Below are 14342 nucleotides of genomic sequence, written 5' to 3' on the forward strand. Positions count from 1 at the left end.
TGCACCAACTCAACCACTGAAGACTTACATTCTTGTTACAATTATTCCCTAGGTACATCTAGATGAAGATGATGAGGCGGGGCACTTCTACTCCACAGGACAGAAGAGACATTTTCATCTCTCTGCTAGGCGGACTTGGACTCACCGTCTCACTGGGAGCGGGGGAGTGGCAGCAACAGTTTTGGGACAGATCCACCACCTGGCTGGGGACTTCAGAGACAAACAAATCAAGCCATAGCTGCCACTACAGACAGCCTGGATGCCCGTCAATGACAAATGACCACCCTTGCCAGAGTTGTACTACAAAGTAGAAGGGCTCTAGACCTCCACAGCAGACCAGGGCAGGGACTTGTGTCATCCTGGGGGAGAAATGCTGTTTCTACGTAGCAAGGGAGTGGCTGAAGGCAACAGTAAGACCCTCCATGACCTCCGCAATACCTGAAGTCCCCACACACCTTCAATGACCCTGCCTCCTGGACTCCAACCCCTCATGGCCTGGCTCTTGAAGAGCCCAGTCACAGCCACTGGGGCCCTCTTCCTTCTCACTGCACGCCTTGCACAGTTTCTCAAAAAACAAGTTACTAATACAGTCAAAGTCACCGCCAACCAAGTTCTGGTACAGTGCCCACAGACCATGCAGACACATATGACACAACCCCGTTATAAAAAAACGAGGGAAATGCTGGTTCCCAAGCCACATGTGGGACTATAGAGGGTTGCCCATACCCCCAACATCTCTTGAGAGCACAGCTGGAGTGGGGCCATTCCCTACCCACACCAGGCTCAGGCCTACTCAGCTCCATAGAGACACAAAGGCCACATCCTAATCGCCAAGCTTCATTTCCCTGCCAGACACCAGTATCATCACACTCAATTCTCCCCCTAAAAGACAAAGACTAACAGAATGAATCCAAAAACAGAATCCACCATTCTGCTGCATACAAGGAACATACCTCAACATGTGACATTACCTCAGAAAAAAAGGGGTGGTAAAAAGATTTTCCAAGTCTAGCAGGTCCTGCAGTCCAGATACTGGGAGAGGCAGACTATACAGAAGAAAAAAACAAACTATACACCCTACTGACTCCCACAGCAAAGGCACCAAATGGCACTTACTCTGCGTACCAGGATGGTACTTACTTGTCATCCCAGAGACTAGGCTAGTCTTCCTCAGTCCAGGCCTGGACATCCTTCTAGGACAGGTTTACTAATATCTATCTTATCATAACAGGTAAGAAGAGAAACCCAGCACTACTCCCCACATTCCTGGAGGTGCCCTTAACAGGAGCAACCACTGCCTGCAATTGGCCTCCAACAGGTATGACACAGTAAATTCTTCAACCAAATTAAAGAAGGCCTCACCTTAACACGGCAGAGCATAATCACCTTCTGAAACAAAGACTCCCTGGATGCTGTGGACTTCCACAGAGGGCTGGCCCTAACTGCTGAAAAGGGAGGTCCCTGGTCTTCCTGGGGAAGCACAGGGGTGGTGGTGGTGTGTGTGTTGTACTGATGGGACGCATCAACTGAGGCTAGTGCAGGAAAACAACAGAGCACCGTTAGAATCAAAAGCAGAAAAATCCTTCTGCAAGTATACTTGAACTGCTTGGCAGCCATGGATCACCATCCTGGTAGGCCAAATAGTTGCTATTGCCAATTTTATTATTTGGTCCCTGACTTTTCTGTTGCTTCATCAACTTCCTAACAAAGATTGGCCAGAAAGTTACAGAATTCTTCATGGCTAAAATGGATAGCAACCACGATGTGACACAGATACAGCCTCTGTGAGTCACCTTCACGCCTCTACTTCCAGATCATAGAGGAATGACAGGAAACAGTTCCTCGGAAATAGTAACCCTACCCCAAACCCTAGGAAGAAGCCCATATGAAACTCCCTGCCCTGAACCTTGTCTGGCCCAGTTTTACATCTCTTCAAAGTTGGGATATGTTGGGCTAAACTTAGTTTAGCTTGAAAGTGCTCCTCTCCTCCAACCCTGGTCAAGAGACATTCCGCGCTGGCTGGGAGCCTACCCAATCCCACACCCATCATCCCAACCCACTGCCCCAGCCCTACTGCTTATGTTTTGATAAAACCTACCAACAGCCCAGAGTCAGCACTAAAATTAACTCCCCTAATACACAATCTCAGCCTGTTGAAATTGGAGTCTGTTTTCATCCCACCTTACTTTCCTTGCAAAAGGGGCAGGCAATTACAATGCCTCCCACTCCCAATATAATCAATAATACCCAATATAAGGTACACATCACTCAACTACAAGACAACATATTGAAGACCGGCATATTCTTGGGCACACTGTGCACAGCACCTCCAGGTGCAAACTATAAAGGCAGTCATGTGTATTTGGGCAAAAATGGGAAGCCGTAACTTACTCCTACTAGAGTGATAAATATCAAGGAGCATACACTACCCAAGGAAAACTATGAAATTAGAGAAACCCATTAAGGAACTAGGAATAGTATTCGCCCAGACCAGAGCCCTCTCAAGAGTATGGCTTGGTAAGCCTGGAGAACAACAGATTACAGATGGGCAGTGCCCCACCTATGCAGCTGTACCCAATGCTTCTCTCTGACTTAACAACTGATAGTCTGTCCATGTGGGAAACATTGCTAATATATTTTTTAGTACTCCCTTGGCTCCTAAATCGCAAGGCTGATTTACATTCACTCAGAATGGTCATCAGTGGACCTTCAAAGAACTCCTTTAAAATTAACTTAATAGCCCCGATAGATGTGGGATAGTGGCCTGTGTTCTCACTTCATTATCCTGCCAACTCTCTGTAGTTTCATTACACAGATGATGTAAATGCTAACCTGAGTGTTTAGAGAACGAGGAAAGCATCTAAACATGCAGGTGCTAGAATGAGGGTAGATCAACCCACACAAGGACAAGGGCTAGCACACCTTTAAATTCTTAAGGAAGTATGATCCCGTTCACCAATGAAATCGATAAAATCCTACAGAAGTGGTCACCCATGCTGGAGTGGACTTTAGTAATCTGAGGAAAGGGAGGAATGAATTCCTGAGTGGGTGTGGCTGGCAGGAGCAAACCACGCCAAGGACCTCAGTGTCTCAGGACCCCAGTGTCTCAGACCCACAGAAATGGCAAAGCCTCCGGGGAAAGCAGGGGAGAGGCTCAGAGCAACGGCCGTTTCCTCTGGTCTAAAGACTGCCTATTCCAAGAAACTATTATTCTGAGCCTCCTCACCAGGTTGTTGCCAGCCTGAGACTGCTCCCCTAGAGATCTCACACTAACATTAGCTACACCTGCCTCCTTCAGCTGTATACAATAAACCCACCTCCTTAATTCAGATACATAAAATAAAGTTGCTGCTAGTTTTGGTACATTCCCATCAGATCCCAAGTTTCCTGTATGTGTGTCTGGGATTGTCAATCCCAGTGTTGCCCAACCCACCAAGGTCAATCACTGGGATGTACAGAGCACAGCAGTGACACAGCTGAGTCATTTCTGCCCTTCACCCACATTCCTGGTAAGTAACCCCAATAGTCTTTGAGGTCTTTACTTTCATTTTAGTTCCAGATCTGGGATGAGTAGCTGTTCACATCCTTTCAGGCTTACTGTCACACAACATAACTAGCACTCTACTCTAAAGGGATCGGACAGGCCAAAGGTGAGCCTGAGCACCCATGTGTGGAGTGTCTGGGAGAAGAGGTGGTATACAGGTGACAGGGCAAAAAGAAATCATAAATATACTGCAGCATTACGGTGACAAAGCCAGACTGGCACTGGGGCAAAAACAGGTAAGCCAATCAAACAGAATGAAACCTGGAAACAGACGGACCAAGTGAGAGCCACACACCTTAGACAGAGGGGGCTGAAACCTGCTATGCAAAATGCCTATTTAACAAGTGATACTAGGAAACTGGGCATTTACCTGCAGAAGACAGTTGATCCATCTTTCATCCCTAGGCATTATGACACATGCCTTTATTCCAAGCAATTAGAAAGGAAGGGCAGATGAGATCAAAGCCAGCCCAGTCTATAGTGAATTCTGCACCAACTTCATTCAGATCCGTAGGGAAAGATCCTGCCTCCAACAAGTAACTTTTAGAAATCAACTCAAAGTAAATCAAAGACCTTAATTTAAAACCTGCACCTGAAGCTGGGTGTGGTGGCACACGCCTGTAATCCCAGCACTCTAGGAGGCAGAGGCAGGTAGATCTCCAAGTTCAAGGCCAGCCTGGTCTACAAAGTGAGTCCAGGACAGCCAAGGCTACACAGAGAAACAAAATAAATCAAAAACCCACCTGCACCTGCTACAGGACAAGGGAAGGAATGCTCTTTGAGGACACAGCTGGGACTACAAGAAATTAAAGCTTTTACAGCAGACATCAAGAGCCTACAGAATAGGAGAAAACCTTTACCAACTTTACTCAAGGCTAAAATCTAGAATTACGAAGAACTGAAAATAAATACCAAAAAAAAAAAAAAAAAGCAAACCTGCGATTCAACAAACAAACAAGGTCCTGAAATGTACATAGTTCTCTAAAGCAGAAACACAAATGGCCAGCAAGTATTATAAAACATTCAATATCTTTAGCCATCACTGAAGTGTAAATTCAAACTACTTTTAAGATGATACCTCACCACCATCAAAATGGCTATGAAGAAATGTGCTGGTCAGGAGAAATCCTTTTCATCAGTGCAAGTGAGTTTAGCCATCATGAAATCACCATGGAAGTGCTTCAAAAAATTAAAAATGCACCTACCATATGACCCAACAGTAACACAGCTGGGCCTATACCCAAAGGGCTCCACATGCTCTCAGGCTTTTGCAGATCCTTGTTCATCACTACACTGTTCACAGTAGCAAAGACATGTAGCCAGACTAGACAACAATATGTAGGTATATACATACACACAATAGAATATCATTTAATTGTGAAAAAAATGAAATCTGCAGGGAAAAAAAGGCAGATCTAGAAAGTATATTATGTTGACTCTAACTCAGAAACTTTTCTGACAAAAAATACGCATTCTTATGTAGAGATCCTCACCTACAATGTGTAACGTATATGCAAACAGTGTAAAGCCTTAAATTCCAGGAAGATCCAGAGTAAGATGAGTATATGGGGGCAGGGAGGGGAGGACACACAGGATATGGAGGAAAGGAGTCTGAGGCTACACGAGGTAAGGGTAGTAGGGTAAGGGAGATGGAGGAGGACGTGCTTATTCAAACACGGCCTGTGCTTCTGTGGACACAGTAACTGCAAGGTCACTAAGAAAATTTTGCAGCAGCCTTGTAGCAATGGAGCTCTGGGGTAGAGGCGCAACTCCGCACCTCAGCCTGGTCCAGTCGCCTACCTGTATAACCGACACGGAGGCCGGAGTCTAGGCCACAAAGGGCTCAGGAGGCTTTTCTGCTCTGAGACAGGGTCTTGTGTGCAACCCAGGCTGGCCTCAAATTCTCAATCCTGCCTCACCCTCCTGGGTGCTGAGGACGAAGATATGGCACTGAATGCTTTAAACACTTTAACAAGTAGAATTTATTCATTGTTGACAATGTCATACATGTAAACACAATCCATCCTGATCATCTGCACCCCAACACCCCCCTTCAACTTCCCACAACATAAGTTCTTCCCCTCAAAAGGATTTTGAACAAACTTAGATTTTTGTGAAGCAGCTTAAGCAACTGTATGCCCGGTGTCCCAATGTTTACCTTAGAGGTACCTGGTCCGAAGGCTATAGCTGAAGGCAATAAGCCTTATGAAGACATAAGCCACCTTCCTGAACAGACCGTTTCAATGGGTTTCCTATGGCTGTCAGGAAGAGGTTAGCCCAATACACACAACACTGGAGCAACTGTTGCACAAAGAGGAAAAGACAGACTCCAGAAGGATCTGCTGTCAGTTAAACTAGCGTATCCAAAAAAGAGCAGCTTTGTCAGGAACACCACACTCCAGAAATGGTACCTGAAGTTTCAATAAAGACACATGTGAGTTAACTGGCTGCTCTTCCAGAGAACCCGGGTTCAGTTCCCAGCACACACACGGCAGCTCACAACTGTAACTCCAGTTCCAGAGGATCCAACACCGTTACACCAATATACATAAAATAAAATTTTGAAGGAAAAAGGAATGTGTTGCTAGGCATGGTGATGCACACCTGTAATCCCAGCACTCTGGGAGGCAGAGACAGGTGTATCTCTTTGAGTTCAAGGCCAGTCTGGTCTACAAGTGAGTCCAGGACATCCAAGGCTACACAGAGAAACCCTGTCTGGAAAAACCAAAAATAAACAAACTGATGCCAGGGGTGGTACACCTTCCTGAGTGTTGGTGACCAGGGAGCTGGCTCCCTGAGCTTCACCCACTATATCAACCTTTGTTACTATATGTGGGTGTGAACCAGAGCTAATGGTCATCCCTGTTGCTGGAGACCCCACATGCTGACTTCAGGAGACTGGAGCGTCTGCTTAAACCAGAAAACACTGCCCATCCCCAGCAGTTGGGGCTCAGTGTCAGGGGGTGCTATTCAGGCCTCAAGGGAGAGCCAATTCCTTCACCTGCCTGCAGACCCCAAGTTCCCCACTACCTGCATGCTGCACAGAACAGCAGGTTCTGTGGTGGTTCAGTCAGCGCAGGTAGTCAATGTCCTTGCGACTATGTCCAGCCCCCGCCACGTCAGAACTGTAAGTTAGGTCAGACACCTGGGGCTGAAAAGAATCCCATGTCCAGATGGGGAGACTAACAGCCCTGCTTAACATGTGAGCATCCAATCAATTCTTGTGATGGTTTGAATGAGAACAGCCCTTATGTATTTGAATGTTTGGTTCCTAGTTGGTGGACTGTTTGGGAAGAATTAGGAGGTAGGACCTTATTGGAAAGGTATGTCTGTCACTGGGATGGGCTTTAAGGTTTCAAAACTCTGCCTCCTGCTTGTAAAGATGTAAGCTACGGCAACAGAGCTCTGCCTGCCTTCCTGTCCCTGCCAAGAAGGTAATGGACTCACCCTCTGAAAGTGAAAGGAAGCCCCAACTCAACACTTCTTTTACAACTTGCCTTGGTAATGTCTCTTCACGGAAACAGAACAGTAAACTAACACAATTATCCTCCGTAAGTGTGTAGGAGTTACACTCTGGCTGCCAACTGTAACTGAGGGGACTCTCTTCTTACATGAGGTAACCACTGTATCCCATGATGATCTTTACACATGGCAGACTCGCTCTCCAGGCAGGAAGGTATGCCCTGGAAAAATCCGCTCCTCTCCATCAGCCAGACTTGAGATATTTCACACGATCCCCCAGTCAACAGAGACATTCCCACATTATAAAACCAGAACGTGACAATCCTGTCTCTACATGAGCTTCCGGTAACAAAACAGGAACCCCAAACCTGGTCTAAACCTTCTGGACATGGATTAACTTGGACCAAACCCCAAAATGGGCATTTATATGATTATAACCCACTGTGCCCAGAAAGCTACAAGGCTGCCTCCTTAGAGCCAGGAGTCCCACAGGTACAATAAACAAAACAGCAAGCCACACTTACGGGCTTTCTGTTCCCATACAAGGAAATATACAGGGGACACATACACAGCCATTTCTCAAGTCCCTCTCTGAGCTGTCAGCCAGCTCCTGTAACCTAGGTATTACCCCAAAGCAGCCACTAACCACCCACCAAGTGTCTGTGACACAGGCCGTAGAGCACCCAGAAAACCTTCCATGTTTGTCTTTACAATGTAGGCTGGCCCTCAAGCGTGTTCCTATCTGCCACCTTTCCCTTTCGAGCTACCATTGTAACTGAGCACACTTAGGAGGGAGCGGATCAGCCTCCAACATGCCTCCCCACATGATTGTGCACAGGCTTCCCAAACAAAGTGCCCACCGTTTCTCTGTCGGGGAGCATGTCCACTTTGAGAACTATATACAGCCTCTGTCCTGCCCACAGTAACAAAAGTCCTCGATTCTTTAACCAAGACACGAAGTCACTGTCCTTTGTCACAGAAATTGCCAGTTACTGTATTTAGTCCCTACACAAGGCCCTAGATAGGCAGTGTAAGCAAAGGCTTGGCTACGTTTACTGTCAAAGTTCTGAACCACACCTACACAGACGCTTCCTAAGCCAAAAGACCTGGTAACCAGGAAAACAGGCTATAGGCGGGCTCTGGGTATACGAACAGCTGTACTCATGATCTGTGCACAGTCACTGCATACCAGAAGAGGTAATGTAGCTGGTGCTCTCCACAGAGTGCAGGGTGCTTCCGGCCACAGGCTCAGGTCACCACTATGGAGGCACGCTCTTCTCATCAGCCTGCCACTTTATGAGTAAGCATCCGTGTGCTCCTGTTTTGACACAGCAGCCCAGTGGCTCAGTTCTCAGGGGGGAAAAAACAAAATATCTCTAACACTCAGGGACTATGGAGGAAAAACATGCGGAAAGGTGTAAGAGCTAGACGGTAGGAAAAGTGGTGGTCCAGGCCTGAGCTGCCAGAAGGATCAACCCAGGCTCAGGTCATCAACACTAACACAAAGTATGTCCAACCACCAAGATAAGTAACAGAGCTGTTACCATTTCCTCCAGGAAACAGGGGCATGGTTCCTGTTCACAAAGCAGCCCCGATGGATGGCTCAACCTCCCACCGGTCACTTGCTAGTCCTCATAAAACATAATCAAGACCGGTGAGTCAGTAAAACAGCTGCCTAAGTCATCCATCACTCTCTAAGCTTACCAATTGGAGACACGCTATGTACCATTGCAATTTGCAGCAAGGCCATTTTTACATGAATTCAAATTCACACAGCAACACAGTGACATAGCACACAGTGGTATGTGAACACTTAAATCTCTTTATAGTGAGAGCAGAGATCAGTCTGCTCTTACAGGGTGTCACTTACCGTTACAAATCTTTAAAAGGCAGCTTTGGTTTTTCTTGAATTAAATACAGCCACCATCACACCTTTTCAAAGGCAGGGGGTGGTTCTCCTGGGTTCATTTCTAGTACCCAGTTCCTACACAATTGTAACCTGCCATGACATGATACAGAAACAAACCAAGACCAAAACCCGAATTTGGAAGTGAGAATTCCAGTAGTGTCATTTAGAGTACAGGAGCTTCCCTGAGTCACAGGCCACACTGTTCAGATGACGTCTCTTCTCTGTATCCATGGAATGACCCGCTCTGCAGTCGAGCTCTGAGCACTTTAGAATACACCCAGACTCATTAATTTTTCTTTTTGACACTTAAGAGGACCACAGACACCCTGAAGCCAATCCACCTGGGAAAGTACCTTCCCCGACAACTCGCAGGCAGAGAACAGCGCCTGATTCTTTTCAGATGCTTTACTTCACTGCTTCTTTTTTTTACTTGCCGGACTGCCCAAGACTTCAATCTTGCCTCTGCCACCTTCTGCGTTTGGAAGCTTAATGTTCTCCATGGTGACTTCGGAGCGGACGCAGTCTTCCTCTTCGGACTCCGTGCTGTCTCCAGAACCGTCCTGTGAGCTGTCCTCTGGACTATCCTCCTCTTGTGAATCTGACCGATTCATCTCAAACAGGGCCACGTCCTGTAAAAAGTGTCAGGTTGAGGAATCTATTCAGGGCAGTTCTGTGACATGTTCTAATAAAGCAACATGGCTTCTTACAGAGATGGCTCCTCCAGCAGGTACTGGTGCTTACTGCTCTTCCAGAGCACCCCAGAGTTCAGTTCCCAGCACCCATTATCAAATGGCTCACAACACCTCAGCCCCAGGAAATCTAACTCGTTCTTCTGGTTCTTCTGGTCCCCATGGGTACCCACACAGGTGGCAGACACATAAGAACATGTATAAGACACAAACACACACACACACCAATTCTTAAAAAAAAGCAACAGAGGGAGTTACCCACGCTGACTATAAATTCTGAAGCACAGGTTAGACTGTGCGCTTATTACAAATAGCACTTTCATGGTTTTGGGTGCCAGAATCCACTGTAAAAACAAAGTCAGTGAGTGTTCGAAGGTTCTTTCACTTAGGTCTTTAAAAAGGCTCTTCTTGCCTAGTATGCATCCAACAGCGTTCACTCAATAAAATGGACTAAACCAGTGGTTCTCAACCCTCCTAACACTGTGACCCTTTAATACAGTTCCTCAGGTTGTGGCGACCCCAGCCATAAGATTATTTTTGTTGCTACTTCATGACTATAATTTTTCTACTGCTGTGAACCGCTATGTAAATGTGTTTTCTGGTGATCTTCAGTGGGTTGCAACCCACAGGTTGAGAACCATTGGACTGGAGTCAGGCACCACACTGGACACTTCCGACTTCACAAATGCAAACATCTGGCCATAGTGACACACCAACAACCCCAACCTGCAATCCCAGCAGCGGAGACAGGCAGGGCTGACAACCTAAAAACCTGGGCCACATGTAAGTCCTACCCTCCAACCCCCACCCCCAATCAACTCTTGCCTTAATGAAACCAGCAGCAGACTAAAACACACAGGAAAAATTCCACCTGCCACTTGCTTTTGCTCAGCTTTAACTGAGGGCGGGCTCTACACTCTCAGAAAGTGGCTCAAGTAGCAGGCCACAAACTTCTACCACCACAGATGGAGCCCTAGGCACAACTTCCCACCATGAAAAAACGTTCCCCTGGCATTGAGACAAAAGACACAAAAGACACTTTCCTTTAAAAACCACACACATATGAAATTGTACGTAACTCAAGCTTCCACAGCTGTACAAAGCCCTGCTTCTTTGTTAATGCCAATAACTGTGTGCAGCACTGGGCAGCAAGTGAAACAGGGCAACAGACACAGCACAGCCTGTCAAACCCCAAGTATGTTCTGCCATCTTGCCTGTGTGAAAACATTTGCTAATTTTAAAACAACATTTTGTTTTAGAACAAGATTTTACAATATCATTTTTTCCCCTTTCTGAGGAGAAGTGCACTAATTCTGCTGTACGAAACAGAAACTGTAAGAATATAGTTACCATCTGTATGATGCTTCCGGATGTCTCATTGATATTTTCAATATTGAAATGACCAGCTGGAGCAACCGCCATTTCCTTTCGTAACTTTTCATTTGCCTGGGCCATTTGTGGGAGAAAGGCCTGAACTTGGTCTAACACTGTGGAGGGCAAACACAGCATGTTAGTAAATTCCAGACTGCAGAATTCCCACGAAAGCAGTTGTCCATCCACATCTGAGCCTCCTTGATTGGAGGGTGGGTGGCGTCAGGGGAAAGGCTGGGGCTTATTAACCCAGGGCCTTGCTTGTGCTAGGACAAGAGCCTACCAGTCCCAGACCCTCTTTTGCGCTCCCAGAACAAAAAAACCACGATTCAACAACTATTATGCAAATACTGTGTTTCTCTTCCATCCTCATACTATAAAATTCTAGAAGGCTGGCATTCAACAAGACACGTGGGGGGGGGGGGAAGAGAGAAAGACAGAATGAGCTAATGGTTAAGTGCACCTGGTCTTTACAGTGAGGCTGTCAAGGTTATTAATGGGACCATTTCCACTCTTACTATTTCAGCTACAGGGAACGTGTTATCACCTGCCCAACTCTCATCTCAATATGTTAACACCAGCGGAAGGAAGGAAGGAAGGAAGGAAGGAAGGAAGGAAGGAAGGAAGGAAGGGAGGGAGGGAGGGAGGGAGGGAGGGAAGAGAAAAGAGGAAAGGAAAGTAAAGGAAGGGAAGGAAGGAGGGAAAGAAGGAAGGGAGGAGGGAAAGAGGGAAGGAGGGAAAGGGGAAGGAGGAAAGGGGGAAGGGAGAAAAGAGGGAAGGAGTTAAGGGGGAAGGTGGGAAGGAGGAGAAGGCTGGAGAGATGGCTCAGAGGTTAAAGCACTGGCTGCTCTTCCAGAGGTCCTGAGTTCAATTCCCAGCAACCACATGGTGGCTCCCTCTTCTGGCGTGCAGGTGTACACCCAGATAGAGCACTCATCCACAAAAATAAATAAGACAAGACAAAAAAAAGACTTGCTATGTGACCCAGGCCAGAATTCACTCTGTTTGTAAGTTGGACTGGCTTCCAACTTTCCATGCTCCTGCCCAAACGCTCACCCTTTTAAGCTTAGTCACTACTGTTCCTCGTCCTCAACAGGCCTATGTTATCTACAGTCTTGCCCACCAGAATCTGCCCTGTGGCATAAACTGACAGGGTGTTCCAGCCAAGCCAATTAAGTGGTCAACTTGGGGTCTGAAGAGAGAGAAAAAAAAAGTGGATGAACATTCACCTGAAACTTGTCATAAAGCAGCCAACCTGCCACAGCAATGGAATAACCACCTTTTGATTAGTTCACCACCAAAAAAGTGGAGCTGAGAGATGGCAGCAGATGACTACAAGGGGCATCTGAATCCAGATAAACAGCGGTTTCTAACCCTGGTTCGTTCACCCCAAGAAACTCAGTCAAGTTTTCCTGGGCTTCTCCTAAGGCAATCTGAGCTTTTTTCTTTTGCAATTCAGTTCTAATTCATGCATTCAATCTTGACAACAGCTTGAGTCATCAGAAAGGAGGGAACCTCAACTGACAAAATGCCTCTTCAAGATCCCACTGTAGGGCATTTTCTTAATTAGTGATTGATGAGGGGAGGGGGGCCATGTGGGCGGTGCCAACACTGGGCTGGTGATCCTGGGTTCTGTAAGAAAGCAGGCTGAACCCCTCGGGGAGCAAGCCAGTAAGGAGCACTCCTCCATGACCTCTGCATCAGCATCTCTGCATCAAAAACATAGACTGCGCGGCCAGCAGCAGGTCCTAAGTTCCAGCAATACCATCAAAATGAAGGGACAATACTGCAGGTGAACACTGAGAGGCTGAGGTTGGGGGGGTCTCAAATGTTGTCAAACAATGGATTAGGTAGCCCGCTGGTGGAGCGCCCTCTACAGTGGAGAGGAATACTTACAAGGGCTCCTCTGCATCCGAACTGTTTGAAGCGTGGAGGTCTTTCTGGAATGAGGCTTAGAACTGATGAGCAACTGGTCCCAGATACCTAAAAGCACAATTTTCAGCATAAAACAGCCGTGAGTTCAACAGAGAGGGGATGAGCCTCTGCACTGCACAACAGTGAGGAGAGGCCCATTGCAAACCCAGGGCGAAGCGGCAACACTCCTCCAGCCACACTGTCTGTGAACGCTGATCTTCAGTCCACCTCGCTCATCTCTTTTCTCGGTAATAAATGTACACTGGATTCCATCTTCTGGATTTAAAAAAAAAAAAAAAAGCTGGGCACGGTGGAGCACACCTTATTTCCAGCACTCAGAAGACATGCAGGTGGATCTGAGCCCCAGGGTCTCACGCACTGGCCGCTCTTGCGGAGGGTCAGGGTTTGATTCCCAGCACCCACACAGCGACTCACATTATTCCAGAAGATCAGCCACGTTCTGACCTCTCCATGCAGCCCTGCTGCTTTCCTGCTAATGTCCACCGAGTTATTATTTGTGTTAACACCACTATGACAATTTCTTCATCCGTAAACCGAGGTCACGGGGACACCTCCGCAGGCACTGCGGTGAGGCTTCAATTGTTTAGTTTCTGACAGTGCGCACTACACAAGCTTTAGCATTCCGTGTTATGCTCCTTCAGACACACTTGGTTCTCCACCGATGGATACTTAACGCACGCAGAACTTTTATGCGTTCCATTCGCAAAAATTCTACGGGCGGCCCCACCTGCTCTCATCACCACGTGAGAACGGAGGCCTAGAGAAAGAAACTTTCAGAACGCCGCACCGCCGAGTAGGGATTAGAACCCACTGTTTCCTCTTTCCGAGACGGGGTCTCACTAGACTGCACCTGCGGCTGTCCTGTAACTACGTCCAGCAGACTGGCCTCGAACTCAGGAGATGCGCCTGCCTCTGCCTCGCGAGCGCGGGGACCAGCGCGTGCCACCACGCCGGGCTGAACCCGGGGCTCCCACTGTGAAGCTCACAGTCTGGAACTGGCACCCCGCACCGGGTCCCTCCACCACCCCAGCCGCTGTCCGCTCACCTCCGGAGGCCCCGTTCCCCGCCGTCAGCAGCTCCCTGGACACCGTGACCTGCGAGCAGGCCCCGGGAGGCAGGGCAGTGCCGGGGCCGGACGCGCGCTCGCCGCGGAGCGCCATGCTTGCAGGGCAGCAGTGAGGGAGAGCCCGGATGCCGGAAAGCAGGGGGCGGGAGGCGGGACCAGGGCGGCGATTGGCGGAAACTCGGAGGTGGGCGGCACCGCGCCGGGAGCGGGGCGGGAGCTCGGGCGGGAGGTGGGCGGCACCGCGCCGGGAGCGGGCCGGGGGCGGGGCGGCGCGGGCCGAGCGGGCGGAGGCTGGTGCGCCCGCCCCCTCGCCGGGGCTTGGCTGCAGGCCTCCTCCCTGGTTTCGCTGGGAGTCAGCCCGGCCTG

General features: G+C 48.2%; 1 protein-coding gene across 1 annotated transcript; it reads right to left on the reverse strand.

The window, feature by feature from the left end:
• Nucleotides 1-5508: 5508 nt before the first annotated feature.
• Nopchap1 (NOP protein chaperone 1) lies at nt 5509-14093 on the reverse strand. The gene is made up of 4 exons (XM_021640952.2): nt 13956-14093; nt 12872-12958; nt 10955-11091; nt 5509-9544 (listed from the first exon to the last, which is right to left on the reverse strand). Exons 1-4 carry the CDS (start codon nt 14068-14070, stop codon nt 9326-9328), a joined length of 558 nt encoding a protein of 185 aa, XP_021496627.1. The 5' UTR covers nt 14071-14093; the 3' UTR covers nt 5509-9325.
• Nucleotides 14094-14342: the final 249 nt, after the last annotated feature.

Source organism: Meriones unguiculatus, chromosome 2 (genome assembly GCF_030254825.1).
Source record: "Meriones unguiculatus strain TT.TT164.6M chromosome 2, Bangor_MerUng_6.1, whole genome shotgun sequence".
Taxonomy (NCBI): domain Eukaryota; kingdom Metazoa; phylum Chordata; class Mammalia; order Rodentia; family Muridae; genus Meriones; species Meriones unguiculatus.

Bases quoted from the DNA above. Each gene is read 5' to 3' on its own strand.
- Nopchap1 (XM_021640952.2), bottom strand. From the start codon at position 14,070: ATGGCGCTCCGCGGCGAGCGCGCGTCCGGCCCCGGCACTGCCCTGCCT. The intron at 11,092-12,871 runs GTAAGTATTCCT...TGCCCTCCACAG, and splicing joins TCGGATGCAGAGGAGCCCTT to TGTTAGACCAAGTTCAGGCC. The intron at 9,545-10,954 runs GTAACTATATTC...CACTTTTTACAG, and splicing joins CCGGAAGCATCATACAGATG to GACGTGGCCCTGTTTGAGAT.